The sequence below is a fragment of the Saimiri boliviensis genome, chromosome 12, assembly GCF_048565385.1.
Source record: "Saimiri boliviensis isolate mSaiBol1 chromosome 12, mSaiBol1.pri, whole genome shotgun sequence".
In the NCBI taxonomy this organism is placed as follows: domain Eukaryota; kingdom Metazoa; phylum Chordata; class Mammalia; order Primates; family Cebidae; genus Saimiri; species Saimiri boliviensis.
In genome coordinates, this window is record NC_133460.1 from 38,332,583 (window position 1) to 38,358,564 (window position 25,982).

Genomic DNA, 25,982 nt, shown 5'->3' on the forward strand with positions numbered 1-25,982 from the left:
GGTACTCATTGCTTCTGCTCATGTGTGTCAGGGGGCTTCTCACAGTTCGTACAGCAGCACTCTTTTGAGACGTCAGCTCCCAGCCCTTGCTGTTACAACAGGCATGTCACATAGCACCCCATCTTTCAAAATCATTTTTGTTGGCTTGTGATTATCCTCATAAAAGGTGCTTAATTGGAAGCCTCACAGCCGTAGCTTTCTGTTTATACCCACTGAGTAGGTACAATTAAGTGGACTGCATTTTACGTGTTGTGAGCCAGGGCCAGGGAGTGGAGAGATTCAGGCTTTCTCCAAGACAGAACTGTGGGGAGAAGCTGTACAGGACCTACTAGAAGGTAAGCATTCTGGCTTAGATAGATGGTTGAAGAATTTGGTAACAATGTGCTGTTTTGTACATTCATTTTGACTTTGTTAAAGTATCATTAGGAAATAAGACCTTACTGGATTTAGTTAGATAGATGGGTGAGTACAAATTCATATGGATAGTTGACTCTTGAATACCATGGGTTTGAACTGTCTGGGTCCACTTACATGTGGATTTTCTCCAACTCTGCCACCCCTGAGACCTCAAGACCAACTCCTCTTCTTCTTTGTCCTCCTCAGGCTACTCAATAGGAAGTCAATGAGGGTGAAGAACTTTATGATGATCCACTTCTACTTAATGAATAGTAAATATGATTTCCTTATGATTTCTTAATAATATTTTATTTTCCCTAGCTTACTCTATTGTAAGAATACAATAGATAACACATGTAACATACAAAGTATGTTTTAATCAGCTGTTTGCTATCTGTAAAGCTTCCATCAACAGTAGGCTACTAGTGGCTAAGTTTTGAGGGAGTGTAAAGTTATAAGTGGATTTTCTACTTCCTGAGGTGGTTGGTGACCCAATCCCTATGTTGTTTAAGGGTCAACTAGAATCCTTTTTTTCCCACAAATGGATAATTTAAAATAGGACTAGGCTTATGATTAAAAACTTTTCACTAGTTTTTACTTGGGTATTTAAGTGTATACATACTTTCTGGGTGGTTGTTTTAAAAATAATATATAACCCAATAAAATTTGGAGGATAAAGGAAATTTAATATAATCATATTATTCCCTGGCATATGCATTTTGACCTTGTGATGAATGTTCCTAATTTTTGTGTGTTTATTTAAAGAATAATAGTTATAATAATGTTTCACATGTAATTTTATGACCCACAATTTTTTTTTGAAACAGAGTCTCACTCTGTCACCCAGGCTGTTTTCTTTTTTTAATGCAGTTTATTATAATCATTTTTTCTTATTGCTTCAAAGGCTTTTGCAAATCCAAATCATTATCATTTCAAATGACCTTAAAATTTTTGAAATAGTACCAATATCTAAATTTTCTTAATTCCCATATTTGTTTTTCCTTATTATATGTATTACTAAGATAACATGTCTGTGGCAACAGTTTTTCTTCTTTCTCTTCTTACTTGGATTATATTTTTAAGATTTAGACTCCTAGAAATAGAATTACGGGGTCAAGTACATGGAAATTATAGTTATTCTTCATATAAACCAAATTATTTTTCAAAGTGGTTGTGTGAATTTACACTTTTGCCGTGGTACAAATACTACATCATTATTGGTGTTTATGATATTACTGAATTTCAGGGTTATAATTACATAGATTATACAGTCTTCAAGTGAGACATCTTTAATTTCCCTGGGAAAATACCCAGTTTATAAAAGGATGGATTCAAGGATTGTATATGCCCCATTGAAGATCAAAAATTTATTTTCACATCTTTCTGGAATTAATCTAAGCTGATTTAGCAAAATTAGAAAGATATTCCAGAGAATGTTTACTTTGTATTTCAGGATAGGTGTCTCAGCCATGAAGATCCAGAACTTGATAGAGAATTGCCAACTGTTAAAGAGAATAAGCTTTTATTAACTTTTTAGAAAGACTTGAATATTTTGAGATTGGTGAATAAACGAGGCCTGAAACATTTAAGTTTCTTGAATTGGAGAAGAAAAATGAGTTTAAACTTTCCAAAGTAAACAAGGTACAAAAAGCAGCTGAGAAGATAGAACTGCTCAAGATAATAAATACATATAGGATCACTATGCAGTCATAGCAGATTCATTTTAATTGAGATAGAATTTGACTCCTTAACCAAATACAATTCTAGGAATAAGAATAAAGCTACGGCTTAGAATATGACCACTCTGTTTGTATCGTAAATATACACCATATTTTTTGAAAGGAAATCGAGGTAACATTATGTTATAACTTTTATCCTATGCCAAAGACTATTACCTAAAAATTACTCTTCAAGCATTGTTTGAAATGAAAACCACATTTAAAGGTGGTTTGCTGCCTACTGATGAAAAACGAATCCATGTTAACAAACCAAGGACTTTAAATGGAATAAATTATAATCAGATGTTAGATTTAGACCAGCTTTAACAAAAACAAATGATTCTTCTCGGAGATGGAGACTGACGGCTTAGCCCTCAAAGCATCTATCTTTTTTCAAATGAAGGGTTTTGAGGGAAGGGGATCTGCTTAGTTTCATAAAAGTAGGTGTGTGATTTATCGGCAGCCAATTGCTGAGTTTAAGAAATAAGAAGTCGCCTCACTCCCCTAGATGTTTCCATAGACCTTCTAAATGAGAATGCTTTGATTTGTAGTAACTTGATTATGTAAAGCTATATTTTACAGAAGGTTAAAACAGGACCCGTTGGGATCACAGACCAGATCCCGTCTGAATGATGAGCATTGCTGCCTTTGTTTGTATGTCTGTACGTTTTCCATAAACCCCTGGGTTATAGACTTGGTCTTCTTGAGTGAAGAAAATCCTCCAGTTCCACTGGACACCTGCTGATTTATTTTAGCACTTCAGGCCTCTTTGAATGAGATGTGGCCCGAGACAGTCTTGGCTCAACAAGCATCTAATAGATCAAGTTTAGAATATTTTAATGTTAAAATATATGGCTGTGACTGCTTCTGTCATCCTTCAGTTCATCTTGAAAATCAGCTCTTTTAGGTTGGATTGAATTGTGCTAAACATTGAGGGCAAATTTGAACCCCTTACTTGCCTCAGAGTAATTAAAACAGAATTGTTTCCTCATATTTCTCTGTAATCCTGGGGTTAAGGTAAATATAGGATAGATGGCAATGGGCAACTAGTTAGGGTTATAGAAGGCCAACTTGACTGAGAGTTTGGAAATGAAAAGCATTGACTTCACCATGTGATTCCAGTGGCATCACAATGCTTAGACTTACCTGTGTGTAAAATTGACCTGGCATGCTTACAAAAATGTAGATTCCTGGGATCCAACAAAGATTAAAATGCAGTAGTATCTGTAGGTGGGGCCTAAGAACTTGATTTTTCTCATGAGCACGCCACTCCCCTAGTGTATCTTCAAGTAAGCTGGTGTGCTGTCAGTCCTCTGGAGAGCATAATAGTTGATACACTTGACTTAGTATGTCCATTGAAAAAATATACATTTTGTGATAGTTGAATGCATTAGCAAGTTAAAAGATGGAAGGATCATACAGATTAAGTATCCATTCAGTAGTTCACAGGTTAATTTTGTGGGGAGGGTAAAATTATACAGAATGTACATTGACAGAGGTGGAATTTTACTTACAGTGAAAAGTCTAGTCTTCCATAGTAGTTATTAGGATTGGGAGGCCAATAACCTTCTGTTGGTACAATTTCTAAAATCATAAAGGAAGTCAATAGAAAAGTGGGAACTAGTTACTCATTTGGTACTTAAGTAATTACTTAATGAGTAATTTAATACTTAATAGTTAATTTAGTACTTAATAAGTAACTACGTAAGAAGTACTGTTAAGTATTGCCGGTATTAGTTAGGCCTGTGGAGTTTTCCATAATGGTCTTCAAGTAAGTTCAGATCTATATATCTGTTATGTGCAAGGGGGTCCCTCTTCTTTTTTGAATACTGTGGGAATCATCTACTCACTGCCTTTCCATCCATTTGGACTTTCTTTGCTTCTGCTTTCTGACTAATTCTGCACTACCAAGAAGATGTTAAAGCAATAGGGCCCTCCAGATTGTTGCCATGTGGTTGGTTCACTTCATTATCCACTGATATTCCTAGTATAGTGCACACAGTCCCACTGGGGAGAGGCGAGGCAGTGGAACTCCTGTGTCTTGCTACTGCTGTCTTGAGGGCCACAGGGCTAAACTAACATTGTTGTTGTTGTCTTATAGTCTGATATTTAGACTACTCCAATTTAAACATAATCTTTAAAAATGAAATGTAAATATAAGTACTATTAGGTCTTGAACAAAAAAAAGTAAGCAAAAGCATAATTTCCATCTTTATAAGTGATGAATGAGTATTAGTTCATTCATGCTTTTATGTATTTAGAAAACATACTTAGAATAGTGTCTTAGTCTGTTCGGGCTGCTATAGCAGAATATCATATATTGGATAGCTTATAAACAGAAGTTTATTTCTCACAGTTCTGGAGACTGGGAAGTTCATGATCAAGGTGCTGGCAGATTTGGTGTCCTTTGAGGCCCGACTTTCTGGTTAGTAGATGATGCCTTCTCTCTGTGTCCTCACATGGTGGAAAGCAGGAGGGACCTGTCTATGTTCTCTCTTATAAGGGTGCTAATCCCACTATGAGGGTGCCACCCTCATGACCTTATGACCTCCCAAGGGCCCCACCTCCTAATAGCATCACTTTGGGGATTAGGATTTCAGCATATGACTTTAAAGGCAAACATTTAGACCAGAGCAAATGATCTAGGCCAGATTCTCACAGTTGCCCTTTGTATTCTCTTTGTGGTGTGAGTACTAAGCTAAAATAGCCCGAGAATATTAAAACTCATCTAATACTATATACACGGTTTAAAAATGAAATAGTATGAAAAGTCTTATGATGAAAAGACAATACCCTTCCCCACAAAACATTCTGTGTTCCCTAGATGTAGCTACTTCTTATTCGTTGAACTGTTTCTTACTGATTCTTCATTTTCTAAATCTGTGTATTGCATTCTCCTAATTCATTACCTTTAGCCACTGTCTGTTGTATTCTTGTATGGTAGAAAAGATTTAATTCTCTACTTTTCTCCTCCTCTCTTTTACCAAAAAAGTTTAATGACAAGTTTTAGTTTAACCAGTATTCAGTATATATTATATTTGTCCTTTAGTATCTGTGGAGGATTGGTTCCAGGACCTCCTATGGGTATCAAAACCTGCTGTTGCTCAAGGCCCTGCTATAAAATGAGATATTTGGATATAACCTATGCATATCCTCTGTATACTTTAATCTCTAGATTACTTGTAATACCTAATACAATATAAATGACATGAAAATAGTTGTTATACTGTATTGTTTAGAGAATAATGACAAAAAAAGTCTGTATATGTTTAGTACAGACACAATTTTCTGTTGAATATTTTTGAGCCACAATTGGTCGAATTCACAGACGTGAAACCTAGGGAATATGGAGAACTGACTCTCTCTCATCTATGTTGTTTCCTGACAAGCCAAGGAATATACAAATATTTCTTTTCTTTTTTTGTCAAAAGTTTGTTTTTCCTGGAGTTTCCTTGTTTTTTTCCCCTTGAGTTTGATATTTTTATGCCTATCACAAATTCTTTCTATACTGTGTAATCCTATCAGAACAATTTTTCACATGGTTAAGATTTCAGATAATTAATCAGTTAGGGTTTTCTTTTTCCCCTACAATTTTCCTTTTGAAAGTCTGTAGGCCTGCTTCATCCTCTACTGTTTGCCTTCTGGGTTGGCGTCACAACTGTCATCATGGAAGTTTCTTCCATCCTGGGAATTTCTCCCCACTCTTTTCTATATTTAATCCCTAGTTTCCTATGTAAGGGAAAGTGTCAGTTTCTTGGCTGATTTCTTCAATTTGATACATACAACCTCTATTAATTTATGGAATTCAAGTAGTTGGGAGGTAATTTTTTTCCCCTTCCAACTTTGCATGCCTGAAAATTTTGCCATATCCTTCTACTTAATTGTGAGTTTAGCCAGGTAAATAATTTTGGGTTGCAAATAATTTTTCCTTAGAATTTAGAGCTTTACTCTATTGTCATATAGCAACTCATGGCTTGAATGAGAATTCTGACACCATCCTAATTGCCTGTGACTTGTGACTTGTTTTTGTCTCTCTGGAAGGTTTTGAGATATTTTTATTCCAAATGTGAAATGTCAGAAGGATGTGCTTTGAATATTGTTTTCTTTCATTCAGCTACAAATTGAATTAGGTCTACTAATACGGAACCTTATGTTTTTTGGTTCCAGAAATTTTCTAGTATATTTCTTTGATTAAAAAATATGTTTTACATTCTGTGTTCTCTTTTTCTGAAAATTCGGTTAGTTGGTCTTGGATTTCTTAAAAAGTTATTTCCTCCTTTATTTTATGTATGTCTTGTTCTTTCTGGGATAATTTTTAAAAATGTTCCAAATCTTGGATAGGATTATGTTATTTTTGTTCTCTAAATATTTCTCTTTTAAAAGTGTGACACCACTGTTTTTTCTTTTGGGGTGGGTGCATTACTTTTTCTTGCCTTTCTGATATCAATAGTAAGTTAAAAAAATGATCCCATCTTCCATTCTCTTTCCCCGTTTCCCTGCCTGTCTTTCCTCATCTTCCCCTCCTCCTTTGTCCTCCTTCTCCTCTCTTCTCTTTTCCTTGCTCTCCCTCTTGTCCTTCTTGTCCTCCTTCCCCTTCTCCTCCCCATTCTCCTTCCCACTTCCCTCTTCCCATTTGCCTCCTTCACTTTCTTCCCTTTCTTATTTCCTCATCTCCTTCTCAATTCCTGCCTTCTGTTACTTTGTTTTGCTTTTGCTTATATTTTGGAGTGAGGCAGTAAAACTCTCTCTGCTTTGGTGTGTTTTGTTGACTGGTGGTCCTCACTAGCAAGGGAATAACCTCGAATGCTGACACATTTCATGGTAAATAATTGCTACATGGCTGTCTTATGATAGTACCATCCCTAACAGGAAGAGCACTGCATCATCTATGGACCTGAGTTGGAATATGATGCCCTAGAACTTTACATGTGGAGAACCCAGGAGCAATCATGAACCCTGAGGAAATAGCTGTCCTTCCTGGTTTTCATGGTAGTGTATAGCACTTGAGTAATCTAAGTCACTGACACTGAAGCAGTGGTATAGATACATGCTATTTAGAATATCATTTACTGAAGAAAGGACATTTCCTAAAAGAAACAATCTAGGGTATCATTGGTGTTATACTCCTGGTATTATACAACCCTTTGTGGGTGTTCTGGGCCCTGGATCACCAAATGTCTGTGTCACTGTTATTTCTTCCTTCCCCATTCTATGGCAACCGTAAAACTACCCCTCACCTGTCCTGCCTCTGCTGCCCCAAAACCACCTATTTCGGAACGCATCTCTAAGGAGTGGGACTTCCCCTGGTGAAGAAAGTATCTGCCAGCTTGAGGGATTCCTTTTCACCATCACTGGAGAGCTCCCCTTCCTCCCCTGGCCTGTACCATCTGGCTCCTTCTAGGCACAGGTGCTATTTCAAGTGCTCTGAGGCATTTAAAAAAGAAAATGAAGTTTTGGAATCAGACATTCATGAGTATTCACAGCGTTCTCTCTGCCCAGAATTCCCATTCCTTATGTCCTCCTGTCTAAATTCTACATTAAATAATCAGTTCAGAAGTCTCTACCTTAGTTATTCTTTGAATTCCTATACTTAATTATCTGTGACTCTTCTGTAATGTTTTAGAGTCTTGTCATTTTTATTACACAACTGTAAGTCCTTAGAGGTCAAACTAGAAGGCTTCCATTTACTAAATGCTTGCAGGGTGCTACCTTGCATATTTCAGGGGTAAAACAGAACTTGAGGGAGACTAAACAATTTGCCCAGAGTTATGCCACTAGTAAATGGCAAACCTAGATTTGAACCCAGAATTTTCTGATTCCATGACTTTTATCTGTTCTCTCTGTGCCTTGGTGCTAAATAAATTTTGTGTAAATAAATCAATACGTGATTTTTAGCATAGAGATGAAGAAGAGCAGCCCCGATGAAAGCAGGCATGTCTTTTCTTTGCCCTCCCTCAACCTCCAGTTTTGGTGGAGAAATAGCAAAACAGACTGCTCTGTCATGGATTTCTGCATATAACCTGAACTTTAAACATGCCTGGAACACATTTGGTTCTGATTTAAAACAAGTTGGCTTGCCCCATTGCCATGTTATTACAAATACAAAAGAAATATAAACTTCATTCCATTAAATAACCAGCCACATAAACTCTTTCACGGCTTTGGGTTGGGCCAAAGCTGGATATTAAGTAAATGATTATTAATGTTAACATATTTTATTCAAACTGCTCTAATTCTTTTAACCTTCCCCCCATTTCTAAAAGTACTGGCCAAGCTTTTCTTCCTCCCCTCCCCCCCCCCCCCGGCAAAATCTTCCCAGCAGGTTAAGACAGATAGAACTTTGACTTCAAGCTGCTGACTCTTAACTATTTGGAAATATTCTTTGTTTTCAGTTCCTCATAGCCTGTGGCTGTGTGCTCTGCTTGAAACTTTTCAATCCTCTTTGGATAACAGCAAAGTTAGTTATTATTCCCTATAGCGTTGCTTTACAATGGAAATATCATGTGAACCACAAATGTAATTTTATGTTTTATTGCCACATTAAGAAAAGTGAAACAAAACAGGTAAGGTTAGTCTTATAATATTTATTTATTTAACCTAATATATAAAAGTAACATCATTTCAACATATAATTGAAACATTATTGAGATTTTTACATTCTTTTTTTACTACATTTTCAAAATCCTGTTTGCATTTTACAGCACAGCACATGTGAATTCAGACTAGCCACATTTTCAGTGTCATGAGGCACATGTGGTCAGTGGCCGTCGTATTGGATGGCGTAGCTTTATAGAAAGATCAGCATAAGGTCACTGTGGTGTATTAGGTATTCCTAATTCCATTAAATTATGAATGTTGTTTACATTTTGGTAAAGGATTAGAGTTGTTTTTCTAAAGAACATTAATATTATGTAAATACCCAAAGTCTTCAAATAGTGTTATGACCTCAGGCCAGACTAAATCATGCTTCAGGATTTGCTTATATAAGAAGAAATAGTGTCTGAAAGCGAGGCATTTGACATGCCCGATGTTTCTGTTAATCAGTTGGACTGGAATTCCATTGACATATGTTAGGGTCATCAGTCCACCAGGAAGTGTTCCTTGTTAGAGCAATAAATTTGAAGTTTGAATAAACCCTTAGCGAGAATTACTAAAAGAGTTCAGATTAAAAGTTGCTTAAAGCAGCGAATAATGTAGATATTCTCCAATTTTTGGGAATATGTATTTCCCTACATTTGACAGCAGCAGATGCTTTCTGAAACTAAAATCCCCTAGTTGAGAGAACGTTAGCCTTGGTTTGCTTTTTGTTGTGCCCTGAGTGTGACAGGGACAGCACTATCTTAGATTGTTCTCAGCATTAGAATATTGGCAAGAAAAAGATTAGACATGTTAAAAAAAAATGCCCTGCAATCCACATTTTGAGAAGTGTGTGTGGTCTGCAGAGTCTTATGAAGTAGCAGTGGTCCCCGTTGTTAGACGGATTAGGAATCCTCCTCCTGACCTCCATCATAATCTGATTCTTATTCTGTTAAAATATTTTGTGGGAAATGAAATTTTTAAAAATAGTCTCACGGGATGTCTTGGATTATTGGTGTAGTTCAATTATTGGCCTATACTCTTATCCCAAATTGCCATGGAAATCCATCTCTCTCTCTTTTTTTAAATTCTGAGCCATAGAGCCCTTTTATAATGGGGTAAATTTCTGTTTTATTTCATGTTTCATTTGATGTGACTGTTCAGTGAAATTGGGCTTTGTTTTAAACAGCCTAGAATTGGAAATGTATGCATATACATTTTTCTTTTTGTGGTTCACACATTTTGGAGGGTGTCTTTTTTGGTCTTCTTTGACTGCTATAGTGTTTGGATATAACTCACAGAGGTTTTCCAAATATTAGATTGTTTACTGTTTTCAGCTGCAAAGTTTCCACTATAGGCCTAAATTGTTAAAACTTCTCCACTGAGAGCTGCACAAAGTCAGTGTTTCAATCTAGATAGTAGTAAATTGGTTAAAGCCTAAGATCTGTACATTGTATGATGTTAGTGATTATCCATTATCTATCTCTGATATTGCATTAGTCATTCTGTCTCCTTAGGCAACTTAAATCCACATGTGATTTTCACACTTTTGCCAATGATTCCTTTATACACTGTGGGCTGAAAATGATGCTGTGACAAACCAGTAATGGTGAAACCTTGGTTCATTCTCAAATAGGAAGGAAGATTTAAAAATAATTTTTACCTGAATTTTTCCTAATTATAAAGCAATTCAAGCTATTTAAAGATATGCTGAAAAATACAAGAAAAAGTGATAAACAGACCCAAGAATTCTACCACTTAAATAACAATTGTTATATTTTGGTGTTTATCCTTTCAGTCTTTTTTTCTAACATTTTCACTATGTATCCATATATCTAAATACATGTTTGTTTATATTTGTGTCTGATATGTACATATGCAGACTTTTATATAGAATTTAAGTCATTCTATACATTGTTTTTTTTTTTTTTTTTGAGACGGAGTCTCGCACTTTCGCGCAGGCTGGAGTACAGTGGCATGATCTCTGCCTCCCAGGTTCAAGAGATTCTCCTATCTCAGTCTCCCAAGCAGCTGGGATTACAGGCATGCACTACCACTCTTGGATAACTTTTTTGTATTTTTAGTAGAGATGGGGTTTTACTATGTTGCCCAGGCTGGTCTCAAACTCCTGACCTCAGATATCTGCTCACCTCGACCTCCCAAAGTGCTGGGATTGCAGGCGTGAGCCACTGTGCCCGGCCTGTATATTCTGTTTTATACTTTTAAAAACCAACTTAAGATTGCACTTTTGACTGTGGGAATTTAATTGCAAAAATAAAACAAGATTTAAGTAAAAATATGGAAGGTGAAGAAGACAACCATCCTTAATCCAGTCACTGTTAAGAGAAACATTGTATTTATTTTTGTCTACTTTTGTTTTTTTTCTCAACAGACCTGTTTAATTTTTTTTATGGGCAGGTGAATTTGAATTGTTCACAGTGAAGTCTGGTAATTAGGTAGAGTTAGGGGAAAGATAGGGTCTGAAAATTCTCACACTTCTGAGATACAGCATTCAGATGACACTTTTCACTGTTGAAATTTAAAGTTGGAAGTGTTCTTCAGTTGGTTATTTTAATGATGACTCTGATTTTAATTCAGAAGTGGAAGAAACTTTAAAAATAAACCTAATGACTACTCTTTTCTCGGTTGGTTCTTAGAGCTTTGCATGCCAGTCCAAAGTACAAGATATAATTCATGAACATAAAAAGTTTCTCTGAGAGTATATAGAAACTGCATCTTACACATCTTTTTTGCTGATTCTTCTTTCACTGGAATGGGCTAAGTTGTCAGGGAAACAGTTACTGTACAGTTTTCTGGAAGCAGTTAATATACAGAATAAAATATATGACATAGCTCTTTTAGAATATGGATTGAATTGATACAATAAGGGAATGTTTTAAATTTTGAGTAAGACATTTTTGCGTGAGAATCAGGCTACCTGAATAATTATCTGTCAGGTGACCTAAAGGCATAGCATCCCTCTTAGTTGCAAATGTGTTCAGTTGTATTAGAAAGAAAAACAATGGAGAGGAATGCCCTGATGCTTTACAGATTTGAAGAATTATATCTCGATTATTTTTATAGTTTGGGCTTGGTTTTTTTCTTGCTCATATTCCAAAGGGGAAGAAACCTCATTGTTTATCAAGGTAATGTTTAAAGATATTTCATACTATATTATAAATATGAAGAACATAGTCCTTGTGTGTTTAGAGTTGGCTCCATAAAGCATCAGATCTTATAACAGAAAAACATCTCAAAATGAAAAGGATATTTAAACAGAAGTTTCCATGTTCTCCAGGAAGAATTTAAAGTCAAGCTCCCCTTCTCCCCTTTAATTCAGTCATTAACTGGACTTGCTCTGTAGTTTGGGGGCATTGTAATAGTTTACACCTGTTTCAACTTTTGCTGTTTTTATTGGCAGTGGCTTTTGCCATCCCGTATTTCTTGTGAAGCAAAACTATGAAATAAAATATGGCAAAGTATTGGAGAAATTATAATAAACATAAAAAATGAATTGTTCAGCTTAAAATATGAAATGCTTTACCTGCACATTCAGTCAGCCACATTTCAGTACATTGAAGTGATTTATTCTCAGAGTTCTATGTCATGAAAATAAAGACAATTGCTTTCATTGGCAGGAATAATCTAGGGTTTTTACAGTCAAGTGAATAAACTTTGGACCATCAGGCAGAAGTTATATTGTAAAGACGGTTTAAGAAAAACCTGCTCTATCATTATATGTGTGCTCATGTTACTGTTGAATAAAAAAGATGAGGGAGTATCAGTGACTAAGATTACAAAGACTCAATAGAAGTATTTTACCACTGAGTGTAATCAAACTTCAAAGGTCAAGGAATATCATGACATAAAGTATGGTTTGGCTCATTTCACAGGTACCATTTTGCCCTCCAAATATAATGAAATGATTTGAATCCAGATATTATCATATCTGTTTTTTTTTTTTCTTCCAATCTGGCTCTCTAATGGTCTCCCTATAAGTGTCCTTTGTTCTTCAGGTCTAACAGTAGCTGTCCAGCTCCAGTGTTGGGTTAGGAGTGAAATGATTATCTTTTCAGTGCATTGTCTAGAATGAGAATAGCTAAGCTAAATTTATAATAAGTTTAATTTGGGTAGAGTTGTGACTGTGAAAAACTCTGGGAAAGTTGCTAGGAGAACTGAATTTTAACTTTGGCTTTATCTCACCAGTTAGGTTGCTTTGAATATTGTACAGGCCAGGGTTGTAATTTGAATGAGGGGAGGACCTTGCCGATTTTGATTCATTAGCATGGAACCTAAGCCCTAAGTATTTGTAGAATGAAAAGTGTCAGCTTTTCTGGGTCTGTAAAATGAGCATTTTATTTTAGTTATCTTTATTTTTTAAAGAAGCATTTTAAATGCCTGATTTTATATTGAGAAAGAAATGTTCTTCAGTGATACCCTTCCCTGTAATCTCTCACTTCCTGTAAAGAGTTTATATTTTGATACTTACGAATTTAAAGTAGGAGAATTCGATTGTCAAATTTGGGCTCAGATGAATTCATGTTTGGGGGAAGAGAAGACTTTTAGTGAAATGTCACTCTCTTAATTGGCTCTCATGGCCTTCGATAGCTTTGTCTGCTTGGGATCAGTAAAAGTCCTTCAGGAAACATGGCAACCTGGGAATGAAATGAGGATACTTCTCCCTAGTAAGTACTAATGATTGGGACTCAACACCATTTGCACCTGAGACCATGATCTAACCATGAACTCATCAGAGTCTTTTACCAAGGCATTGATGGGCTTGGGAAGTAGATACATCAGCGTTCAGGTAAAATCAGGCTCAGATTTAGAATTTCTTGTACACAAAAACTTGGAATTTAAAAAGTCCAAAGATTTTGGTCCCAGTGAATGTAATATGCCATTTCTGGTGCTCTACCTGGTGTTTTCCCTCAAATCATAAATTTGCTAAAGGTGCAGATTTCTGGTTAAATTTTAGTGATAACAGAATTAATAATAGTTTAGGTATAACTTAGGAAATTTCCCCCTTTTTATTTATCTGGAGGTTGAAGGGCCACATTGTGAAGGCTGTTTAGTGTTTTGATAGACTTGTAGTGAAAAGGCATGACAAGGTGTGATGTAATGAGTTTGCCTTGAGCAAAATGAGTCTCCTCAAGGAAGTTTCTGTAATAAAGGTAGTTGTATCATGAAATTTCAACAGCTGAATTCTAACTCGTGAAGGAATTTCCTGTGGTAAAAGGGGCGATTATCTACTTTGCTTGATAGGTCTTTGAAAATATATTTGATTCTAAAAATTTCTTTTCACAGAAGAGTTTCCTCAGTGCCACTAGATATTTTCAAATCTCTGTTTCCTTCTCTGCTCCTTTCATTGCCATGTGACAGTGGGTATCATTGAGGGTGGCTCTTTTTAAACTATTTTTAGTCTTAGACAAAGACAGCCCAAGAGTTGGCTAAGTGCCTCCCAAGACGCTTGTCATTAGGTTTGGGCACTGACCTTTTATCTTGCCTAGGTGTCCCCTTTAGCTAGGTCCAACCACACTTGTCAGTTTGCTTAGAAGTTGGTTCAACTTTACTTTTTATGTTTTTATTGAGCTTTAATATTAGTATATCTTCAAGTTAGTAAATGAAAAATCATTTGCAGAGTAAACTATGGAGAATCTGTTTGTATAAATGTGTGATTCAAATGACCTATGTCAGTGTGTAAGGAAAATGGATGTGTTGCAGTCAATAGGCCAAGGCAGACATCCGGTGCAGCATGACTTAGTGAGTTTGGAGTGCAGGCGCATAACTCTGCTCATTATGTAACCACACCACATGAGGCACATTAGGTCGTCACCGACATGAACTTGTGCTTTGCTCAGAGCCACTATTGTCTGTAAAAGGTATAATTACCCTGCCAACACTACATACAACTTGTGCCCCAGTCAGCTTGCTCATGCCAAGAGAGAGAATAAAGCCATGTTGAAACTCCCTACCATTCTTTGAGTGTTCTTTCAGTTGCCTGCCACTTGTCCACTCACTTCTCCATCCTTAGCTTGGGCTGGAAACTGACACTTGGCATGATACTTGGCGTAGCCAGCAGGATACTAAGAAACATGAGCCTTTGGTCTTCTCTGATTCCAGGTTGGCCATGTGACTGCAGCATGGGTTGTGGTGCTCAATGACAGCTATATTGCTCAGTGGGTTCTTGCGGAAACCTGAGCGGTGGTAGATGGGTCTCCCACGACCATGGAGAAGGTGCCGAAGCAGCTGGAAGTGCAGAGCAGTGAGAAGGAGCAAGCTTTTGCCAGCAGAGTTGGATAGGCATTTTTGACTGCTGTGTAAGAAGTACACACTCAGTCCCTGAGGGATGCAGCAGAAGTAAGGGCTCCCTAGGTGCAGTCTGGGTGCCTGGAGGCCTGGCTACACAGCTCAGAAAAAGATTTAGGAGCTGCCATAAATGGAGACCTTCAGGTGCAGGTGGCATGCCTGGAAGCCCGGCTATAGGGCTCAGTAAAGGAATTAGAGGCTGCTGTGAATGCATCATGGTCAGAGACCCCCTGTGTTGGGTACCCAGGAGGCTATTGATGGGACTGAGGGGTCTACACTGTAAAGAAGGGGAAGATGCTCCACCTGCAGGGGGCCCCCTATGGGAGAAAAGGGGGCCCCAACAAGTGACATGCCCACAGATGTGGATTGATTTGATTTTGGCCAGGGTTGACTGAGAGAAAATTGATAAGCGACCAAAGGAAGTACTCTTAACTCTGTGCAATTCCAGAAAATGCCCAATGGGGAGATGGACATTGCTGTATAACCTGGTCCCACCTGGGCACTTCAGCTCAAAGACTAAATGTGCTACAGCCAGGTGGGGGTGTAAAGCCTTTTCTGTATGATGAGGGAACTCACCAAGGTGCCCGACTTAGGGGGGACACCAGATGACTGGAGGCCACATGTGGAGTTGACAGTCTGCTGTTCCCCCACCAACATACCACAAGTGCTGGCACTGGTAGACACCAGCACATACACATTTTGGGAGTGGATGTTTTACATGGCTTGGCAGCCATGCTGTATATCAATGGGCTTAATGGACTGCTTGACAAAACTGGGACAGTACCACTATGTAGTGGACTTGGCCAGTGGATTCTTTTCCAGAGAGCCAGGAACAGTTTGCCTTCATGCAAGGGCAACAGTGGATCTTCACAGTGTTGCTGCAGGGCTATATGTATAGCCCCACTGGCTGTCATGGTTTTGTTAATGATATTATGTTAACTTCTGATTCTCTTGTAGATTTAGAAGTGGAAACACTCCCCTTGCCTAGATTTAAGATGGGGTGGCTGAGACCACGTTCCTGGCAGCCAAGTGGGCTATTCAGCAGGCACAAGCCCTACGGGTAGTTGACCAGAGGCACCTGTTTGAGCTGGATGTTTATGTGACCACAGATGGTTTTGGCTGGGGCCTATATAGCAGCACATGGAGTGCTTGAGAATGCCAGTAGGTTTTTGGTCCCAGATATGGAAAGGAGCTGAGCTCCAGTATTCATTGATAGAGAAGCAATTAGTAATTGCATTTGCTTCCCTTAAGGGTCATGAGAGCATAGCAGGATGGGCTACAGTCATGGTGTAGATGACTTATCTGATAGCAGGATTGGTGCATTCATCGATAATGACCCCCACCGCCCCTGGACCAGGATGGCACAGACATTCGCTTTAGCAAAGTGTGGCACCTACTCGGAGCAGCAGAGTACACTGAGTACAAGGGCCTTAGCAGCAGAGCTGCAGGAGGTCTGCTCACAACCTGTAGTTCTAATGCAAGATAAGGCCATGGGGCCTGAGGCACCCCTGCATTCCTGATGGGGTATGATATACTAATGGGTCTAGCTGGAGTGCTGCTATTGCCTGGACTGCTGTCATAGTCCAGCCAAGTACTGACACTGCACGGTGTGATAGCAGGTGTGGACAAAGTAGCCAGTGGGCTGAAATCAGAGCAGTGTGAATGTTGTAACCAAGGTGGTGACACCTATGGTAATCTGCAGTGAGAGCTTGGCAGTTTATTGAGGCTTAATCTTGTGTTTAACTATCTAAAAGTTATAGAAGTGGCCCATATAGGGCTAAGCCATGTGGCAAAACCTATGGGAGGAAGGACGACCTCCCCTGACGAGGTATGCGGACCAATGGTAATCTGTTGTTCCCTGCCCCAGTGCTCCTAAAGGAAGGGAAATAAAAACCTGGCTTAATATATAAAGCAACACTGGCGTAATGTCATCATGGGGTGGTTGCCCATCATAACCTGGAGTTGTTGCTTCCTGTATTACTGCTGTGGACTCTGGGTCCGGGTTTCTGCCCTGTGGGCATGTCTCCCCACTAGAAAAACTCCCTCTGCCTAGCGGGTAGAATGTAAGGCTTATGTGTTGGACCTGAGTGTCTGGGGCCTGGCCTATGTTCCCAGAGCCTATGTATGAGGTCTGTGTGTTGGGCCCGTGCATCCAATGTCTGTGTCTCCCTCGGCCTAGGGGGTGGATTGTAAGGAAAATGTACGTGCTGTGGTCAAGAATAGGCCGAGGCAGACATCCAGTTCAGCATGAGTTTGGAGTTTGGGGTGCAGGTACACAGTTCCACTCATTATATAACTGCATCACGTGAGGTGCATTAGGTGATCACCCATGTGAGCTCGTGCTTGGCTGAGAACCACTATTGTCTGTTAAAGGTATAATTACCCTGCTGATGCTATACGTAGGGCTTGCACCCGGGTCGGCTTGTGCCTAGGTTTGCACCCATGGTTTGCTCCCAGGCTCACTTGTGCCGAGAGAGAATAACGTCATGTCACAACTCCCTGTGATTCCTCAAGTGTTCTTTCAGCTGCTCGCCACTCAACCACCCACCTCCCCTTGGTCCTCAGCTTGGGCTGGAACCTGAGACTTGGCGTGGTACAGTGTCTGGGTGTAGTTCATGCTATTGATGGTGTGGAATTCATGCAAAAAGAAAAGTTAAAAAGATATTAGCATCAGAGGTTAGTTTGCTTTTGCTGCTATGACAAATTACCACAGTGTAGTGGCTTAAAACAACAGAAATCTTACTTTTTGGGATCTAAAGTCTGAAATGGGTTTCACTGGGCTGAAAGCAAGGTGTTAGCAGGGCTGTACTTTCTACAGAGGCCATAGGGGAAGATCAATTTTGTTGACTTTTCCAGCTCTTAGGGGCCCTCTACAGTCCTTGGCTCATGGCCTGTTCCTCTGTCTTCAAATCTTTGTCCTCTCTGATCTGTCCTTTGTTGTCATGTATCGTCTCTCCTTGTGCTTCCATTGTCGTATCACTTTCTCGTACTCTGAGCCCCCTGCCTCTTTCATTAGGGACATAATTACATTGGGCCCATCTGGCTAATTCAAGATAATCTTCCTATATTTTTACTTAATGACATCTAGAGTCTCTTTTGCCACATAAGATTCCAGGTATTAGTACATGAACACCTTTGCCAGGAGTCATTATTCAGCCCTACCACATGTTAGAATACATTTTTAAAAATCCTTTTTAGTTCTTGTTTTTTTATGATTTTTTTTTTCAGATTGTCCTTGGGATTTCCAGAAACATGTACTCTGCAATCTGTTGTTTGAATAAAAATGTGTTGGTAAAAAATACACATTTCTACAAAAATAGAGAAGGTATCTTATATTTAACTGTAAAATTTAAGTTGGTAAAACAAGAATTTAAATACTTTTATTTCTTTGAGGGCAGAGAGAATTTCTCAAGTTTTGAATCTTTTACTTAACAATGTCAAAGTTATGGTAGGTGCTTGTCAAAACTTGGTAAGTGACAAATGTGATTCATAAGTGATTGCTTTGCCATATTTCTTGGGTCTTTAGTCATTTTAACAAGTGCTGTGGACACACACACACATACACACACACACACACATACACGCACTTCTACACACAAACATGGCCATGTTGAGATATTGCCTAGCAGGTGTTTGGTTTACTGTGGTCTTCCAGACTTTCATTTCCAGTAGTTCTCGCTTCAGTACCGTTCTTTGTCCTGACCGGACTTTTCCCATTAATCACTCCACCCTGCACCTGAATCAGAGTCCTGTTTGGCTTAGAAAGATGCAGTCTGAGTCTGTTGCAAGCAAGATGCTATTGGCTTTCTATTGCTGCTCTCCTTTTAGTCAAATTCCCCACCCCTCAACACAAATGAATTAAAAATGTTCATAGAATCACAGGATCTAGAACACAGACTGAGAAATGAGTTTGTCCTGTATTTATAGGCTACCATTTATCTATAAAAATGATGTTCAAACACAGTGATCTTTTAATTAATGCTACATGCAATTTCATTGTTGGCTATGACCTTCACCCTTACTGTTCTCATGTGTTTTTTTTCTCTCTTTGTATATACAACTGAAGGAGTGAATTAAAAGTATGTGAGGCCAACTGAAATTCAAGTAGATTATATAGTCATTATAAAGCATAAAATGGAAACAGTTCCGAAGTAGGCTGTATACTTGAGCCACTTGCTGACAAGGCAGCCTCTTGTGCCTGGGATTGATCACAGATAGGAAGAGCTTGGAATGCGACAGCTGATTACTTTGATAGTTGCGTTTATTCATGTAGTTCTTTAACTATGAAAGGACAAGATCACTTTCATCATCTAAGTGTGTGGGGTTCATAAGTCTCTCAGACAAAGCAAAAGAGTGTCAGATAATCTAGAGATGTGTAATTGATGGATTGGAGTACTGTTCTTTACCAGTTTTGCATCCCAGTGAGGCACTGCACTGTGGGAGAGTAAGGCTGGCAGCTTCTTTGCTTTTGCATTCTCATATCTGATGTTTGAAAGTTTTTTGAATGCATATATTGAAAAAAGAAAGTATTTTAAATGTATACATTTTTATTTACAGCTGCTGCTGAAGGGAAAGGCAGAAGTGGGGAAGACTTTTTTCAAAAGGTAAGTTGCTTTTTACTCTTGCCATGGTGATAAATAAGAGGAAATATACCTATCTCAGCAGCGATCCTAGAAGCCCCCGAACGCTCCTCTTCATGTGGAGGATAACAGGTTTCCATACAGGAACTGGAAAAGAGGGGATGCTGTGTGGGACTTAACCATTCCAGGAAGAATACTTCCCAGGAAAATCTAATGAAATGTTTGCTTGAAGGCAAATAAAACGTAAGAGGGCTCAGACGTGGATTCATTCATGTGGCATTCATACTTCATTTGGTTGGCTTGTGACATAGGAGGGTATACAGGGTGAGGTATACTGTCCTATCTGATGCATAGGATGGGGGGGTCTTTTCTAAATGTTTTAAAATTAAAACCCATTTTAAAATGCTCTACTGGCCAATAGAATGTGCTAGACTACCAGTTTTCCACCCTTGCTTTGTAGGCTCCGGCTGTTGCAGTTTAGGTACTATGACCCCTGCCGTGGCGTTATCTGACGTTGGTGAATCTCCAACTTTTACTCAATACCTGAGCATTTCAGAATGCCCTGGTGTTAGCCGGGGCAGGCTTAGCAACAAGGATTAGACAACAGAAGACAAAAAGCCTGGGTGCAGTGGCTCATGCCTGTAATCCTATCACTTTCGGAGGCTGAGGCTGGCGGATTACTTGAGCCCAGGAATCCAAGAACATCCTGGGGCCGGGCGTGATGGTATGTGCATGTAATCCCAGCCCTTTGGGAGACCAAGGCAGGTGGATCACTTGAGGTCAGGAGTTTGAGACCAGCCTCACCAAAAACCTGTCTCTACTAAAAATACAAAAATTAGCCAGGTGTGGTGGCAGATGCTTGTAATCCCAGTTACTTGGGAGGCTGAGGCATGAAAATCCCTTGAACCTGTGAGGGAGAGGTTGTAGTGAGCTGAGATTGCACCACTGCACTCCAGCCTGGGTAACAGAGTGAGACTCTGTCTCAAAAAAAAAAAAAAAAAAAAAAAAAAAAAAAAAAAAAACCAGCCTGGGCAACATGGAGAAATCCCACCTCTACTTGAAAAACAACCCCAAATTAGCTGAGTGTAATGGTGTGTGCCTGTAGTTCCAGCTCCTCTGGAGGCTGAGGTGGAGGATCAGCTGAGCCCAGGAAGTTGATACTGTAGTGAACCATGATCGTGCCACTGCACTCCAGCACGGGTGACAGAGTAAGACCCTGTCTCAGAGAAAAAGATAAAATGTAAAGAAAACAAACAGCAGAAATCATAGATTTCCCGTGGGTTGGCTATGGTGGTAAATACAGATGCTATCTGTGGAAGGATTCTTCTTCATTATTGTTCTTTAACTCACAGATAGATGTAAAGAGCACATGCTTCATCTTTGTGATTTCAGACAGTTTAAAAGCTGTGTCAAAATATGGTGTATATGATCATAAAGGAATTTCATTCCCAGATTTGCTGATGTTTCTCACTCTTTGCAGAGACATATATACATTCCAGCAGTTTAAATGGAAACACATGTTTGAATCCAGGAACATGTGTGCATCCCACAAACTTGAGTTGGAGTCATAGATTCTATTCTTGGTCACCAATTAATGAGGTCTCTGAATAACTAGATGGGAGTACATTTTATCCTCTCATATTTTTCTTTAGTTCTACAGGAAGTGTCTTTCCCATAGACAAGTGTCCATATAGAATTTGTATACTTATCCAGCAAAAACCCTGTAATTTAGAAGACAAATAGCCCAAATTCCAGAAGAGTCATTTTTCACTGTTTTGACTAGACAGAAGTAGACATTCTGGTTCATCTACAGTAGAATGAAGTAATGGAGAAATACTGAATTGTCCTTCAGGAAGTTGTATGCTGTCACACATATTCTAGTTTTACATAATGACATTTGGGGAAACATTTAAGGACTAGTCCACATTACTGCTCACTAGCATCTTGAAGAAATAATTTTCTCTCTCTAAAGTAATGCAAATATGAAGGATCTAGGCTTATTACTGGAATGTTTCTTAGTTTTTACTTTGAGGTATGACAAACAAAAATTAAAACTTCTTTTTAGCTGAGTTTAAAGTTCAGCTCCTCAACTTTTCTAAGCCTGGAAGGATACCTACCTAGCTTCATAGTGCCTCTCCCTATATAGAGATTTGAGGAGGAGTGTGGAACTTTCATATGTAACTTTATGGTTTTTTTGGTACTGTAAAAATATATGCAAAATCATACTAATATGACTAAATTTTGATCTAATTAATTCTTATTAAAGTTTTTAAATTAGAAAATAATAAAATTAATTAAAAAATATCTTCCAAAATAAGAATTGGTATGTTTCCAGAAAGAGCTTACATTTCAGTTTAACAGACAGTAAGATTGTCAAACATATTATCTCAAATTTGAAGCTATAATAGTAGTTGTTAAGCTTATACACTTCTCCCATTGAGTCAAAGTTATTTTTTTTTTCAGAGATCTACCCAGTTTTCTTTCTCTATTTTTTTTCAGAGATCTACCCTGTTTTACTACATGGGTTTGAAATGATTTGTTTCCCAAACACTTAATAAAGGATAAAAGGTAAAAGGCTAGATGTTATGGCAAAAAACAAACAAACAAAAAAAAAAACAAAACAAAAAAACACCAAAACACCAAACCCCAACAATATAGTACAGAGAGCACAGTCATTTGTTGTACTCTCATGTACTGTTCCAAGGAGAGTCTTTCAGCTGTGCTGGTAGCTGGGTCCCATTCTGTCAGTCAGCAAGTCAGGCTCCTTCTAAGACATAGTTGGGTTGTCTCTAAGCCATGGCGTTCATCTCCCTTGTTGAAGCTGGGTCACCACCATGTCCAGGTGTGAGCTGGTGAGGGAGATAGAGTGTTGACTAGAGGGAGATGCCATCGTTGTAAGGCCCAGGCCTGAATGTGGCATCTGTCACTTCCTCTCACACTCTGTGGGAGAAGACTTAGTTATGTAGTCTTACCAATAGCAACAATAGAGGGGATGGAGGAGCTGGGACATTTGATTAAAAAAAGTTGATTTTGCAGGCACTAGTCATCAAACATGAGATTGTTGGGGGTAAAAACGTCTGTGGCCAAAGTGTAATGTCTTTGTGTGGTGTACTTTGAAACTTTTTGTATCTGTTTATTAGGGCTGACATACTACAAACTGGGTGACTTAACTGTGATAAATTATCATCTCACAGTTCTGGAGGCTAGAAACCCAAGATTAAGATGTCATCAGGGTTGGTTCCTTCTGAGGGTTGTGAGGGAGAATCTTTTCCATGCCTTTCTTTAGCTTCTCTGATGGTTTGCTGGTGACCTTTGGTGTTCCATGGCTTGCAGAAGCATCACCTGGATCTCTGCCTTCTTCTTCATATGGCATTCTCCCTCTGTGCTTGTCTCTATGTCCAAATTTTTCCTTTCTCTACAGACACCAATTATATTGGATTAGCAGCCCACCCTACTCTGGTGTGGCTTCATCTTAACTTATTATTATACATCTGCAGTGACCCTACTTCCAAATGTCACATTCTGAGGTCCCAGGCATTAGTACTTCAACATACGACTTTTTGGAGGAGGACAGTTCAAACTATAATACCTTTTAATGGGGAAAATGATTCTGTAGAAAAATTTACTAAGACCGTAGATGTTATTTGTCACATTTTGATACTCTGATCTTTAGATTTTTAACTACCTAATCATTTATACTAAATCTATTTTTTAAAATCACAAGTCATTTTTAAATTGTCTACGATGAGTATATATTTGTCATGCAAAAAGAGAAAAAAGGAATCTGTAATCTTGCCCTTTTTTTTTTTTTTTTGAGACAGAGTCTTGCTGTGTTGCCTAACCTGGAGTGCAGTGACGCCATCTCGGCTTACTGTAAGCCCTGCCTCCAAGGTTCAAGTGATTCTCCTGCCTCCACCTCTTGAGTAGCTGGAATTACAGGCATGCACCACCACGCCCGGCTAATTTTTGTATTTTTAGTAAATTCATCATGTTGACTAGTCTGGTCTCGAACTCCTGACCTCCAGTAGTCTACCCACCTTGGCCTCCCAAAATGCTGAGATTACAGGCATAAGCTACTGGGCCTGACTTGTAATCTTGCCTTTCAAAGAGAATTATTAGTACACCCTTCATCTCTTTTCTATGTATATTAAAAATGTATATAAAGTCATTTTTATATTCTCTGGTTATGGGATTACAGATTAAACGAGTTATTTGCATTGGATCCATTCCAGATGTTTTTCTGTGTGAAAACTGTGCAAAGTTCTCCCGTAATTGTGCTTTTTATTCTTTGGCTCTGACTACACTTACAAAAGACGGGAATGGATATAACTTTATCAGTATTCTCCGTTCACTCCTAATGGCAACTCTATCTAATGGAAACACATGGAAACAATCTTCCAGGTTTTTTACAGTTCTTTGGGCAGTTGTTCATGGCTTACTCACTGTCTGTTCTATTTCCTTTTAATCAGTTCTTTTTTTCTTTCTCTTGTGAAATGACTATGGGCAGATCTTGGAGGGGAAAATGGGTTACAGTATTTTAGGTGGGGATAGGGTCAGTGATTGTATTACACATGTGACTCATCAAAGCAAACTGCTTTAGGAATCTCTAATCCCAATGGTTGAAGAAGACAAAATCCAGTCAGCATTATAATTGAGGAAAGCCAAGTTTTTCATTACATTGGGTTATGTTCAGTATTTTTCCCCAAAGTACACATCATACAGTTTAATATAGGACTATTTTATACTCTTTGAATATATTGGCTATTTATTTGGAAAACTGACCTTATAAACCATGGCTTGTCACAAGGGCTAACAGACTAAAAAAATGAGATATTGTTTGGTGGCTTATGTGATATATTTTTAAAACCTTTCAAACTCATTGTTTTTAGACAAATATTACTTTTGGTGTTTTGAGACTAGAAAACCGCAAGTTTTGTCTCCCGGGGAAAATTCCCAAGGTAAATATTTGGTTCTTTCTATACCTAAAGATGGGTGCATTAGATGGTCTTAGATGGGGACTACTTGAGTCCTCTTATTGAGGGGCAGCAGAGGTGACAGTTACTTCTGCTTTCTCCACTGGCCATTATTTTTATATTTCTGGTGGGTTATTTCCTCTAGTAATGGATATGTTTTGGTTTAATTATTTAAAAGGTTAACTCTGGCCCATGGAATATGCTTTTTCTAATACTGAGTCTTTATGCTTAAACACAAATCAAATTTGATTTAAGTAAGATCTGGATATTTTAAAGCTTTAATTTTAGTATTTATTTCAATAGGTAATACACGTACATGACTCACAATTCAGATTTATAAAAGGATATGCAGTGAAGAGTATCTGATGTTTTGATGGTTTCTGAAGGTTCACTGAGCAGGCTGTGCAGCATTATATTGTGGGTCCCAAGCTTGAGCAAAGGTGATTACTAATCAATGTGTTGTTGCTTTTGAAAACTTAGGGCTTAAAGCTAACGTTCACTGAGTTCTTATTACTGATCACAATTCTATTGCCCTGAGAATGTTCCAATGAGAGAATCATGTTTTCTTTACTCTACTGTCTAGATAGGGATAACTGGCTGCTTGTAAGACTTAAAAAAGAATAACTTTCCATCCATAAAGGTTGTTTAATCATCATCTAGAAAGTTATTAAAGATGAGAATGGATCCTATTTTTATACCTTATGATTTACTCCTCATCTTCTATTAAGAATCTAGTAAATCAGGGTTAGTAAGAAGAGATTAAGAAAAAGATCAAGTGATTTGCTCATCATTTATTCCTCTAGCCTTTTAAGTTCTGTTCTTGTGTTCATTTGAACACAGCAAGACTGGGTTTTGAATCTGTATTCTCTTAGCATGTTGTAGAGTCATCTGCTTAGAGTTGCATTGTAATGGTGTATTCGTTTCTTTTATTTCATCAGTCATTTCACACAACCTGTTTATGAAAACCACAGTTCCTGTATTATTCCTCTTTCTAAAACCATGGAGCAAGAAATGTCATTGAGATTGTTTGAAAATGTATGTTTAATGATAGTGACTGTAATTTTATTACTACTGCGATTTGTTTAATCTTAAATCAACATCTGAGGAAAGTTTGGTCATTATTGATTAAAATGATTTCTTGAAACCAAACTCAATGCATTGAATCGTGGAAAATGAAATTGAATTCATGAAAATAGGTCTTTTAAGAAGAGTCACAAGACTGGACTCTGGATTACAGATTTGTAGTGCAAGTAACCATTGGAAGGGCTAGTTAAGAGATTTATTGGAATTAGTTTAAAAAGATTTGTATGTTATTTTGTAAAGTGCCCTCTCTTTATGTATTAAATGCCTATATTAATTCCTGTGCTTGCCGGCATTTCCTTTAATTGAAAGATCTTGAGATACAAACTTCCTTATTTATGGTTGATATTAAG

At 38.2% G+C, this 25,982-nt stretch overlaps 1 protein-coding gene across 3 annotated transcripts in view; it reads left to right on the forward strand.

Annotated features, from left to right (window-relative positions):
- BICC1 (BicC family RNA binding protein 1) overlaps nucleotides 1-25,982 on the forward strand; it is a 313,489-nt gene that overhangs the window by 79,347 nt on the left and 208,160 nt on the right. For all 3 annotated transcript variants that reach the window (XM_010339344.3, XM_003928706.4, XM_039478423.2), the window contains exon 2: nucleotides 19,554-19,600. In XM_010339344.3, coding sequence (XP_010337646.2) covers nucleotides 19,554-19,600 — 47 coding nt within the window. The remainder of the gene's footprint in view (nucleotides 1-19,553; nucleotides 19,601-25,982) is intronic.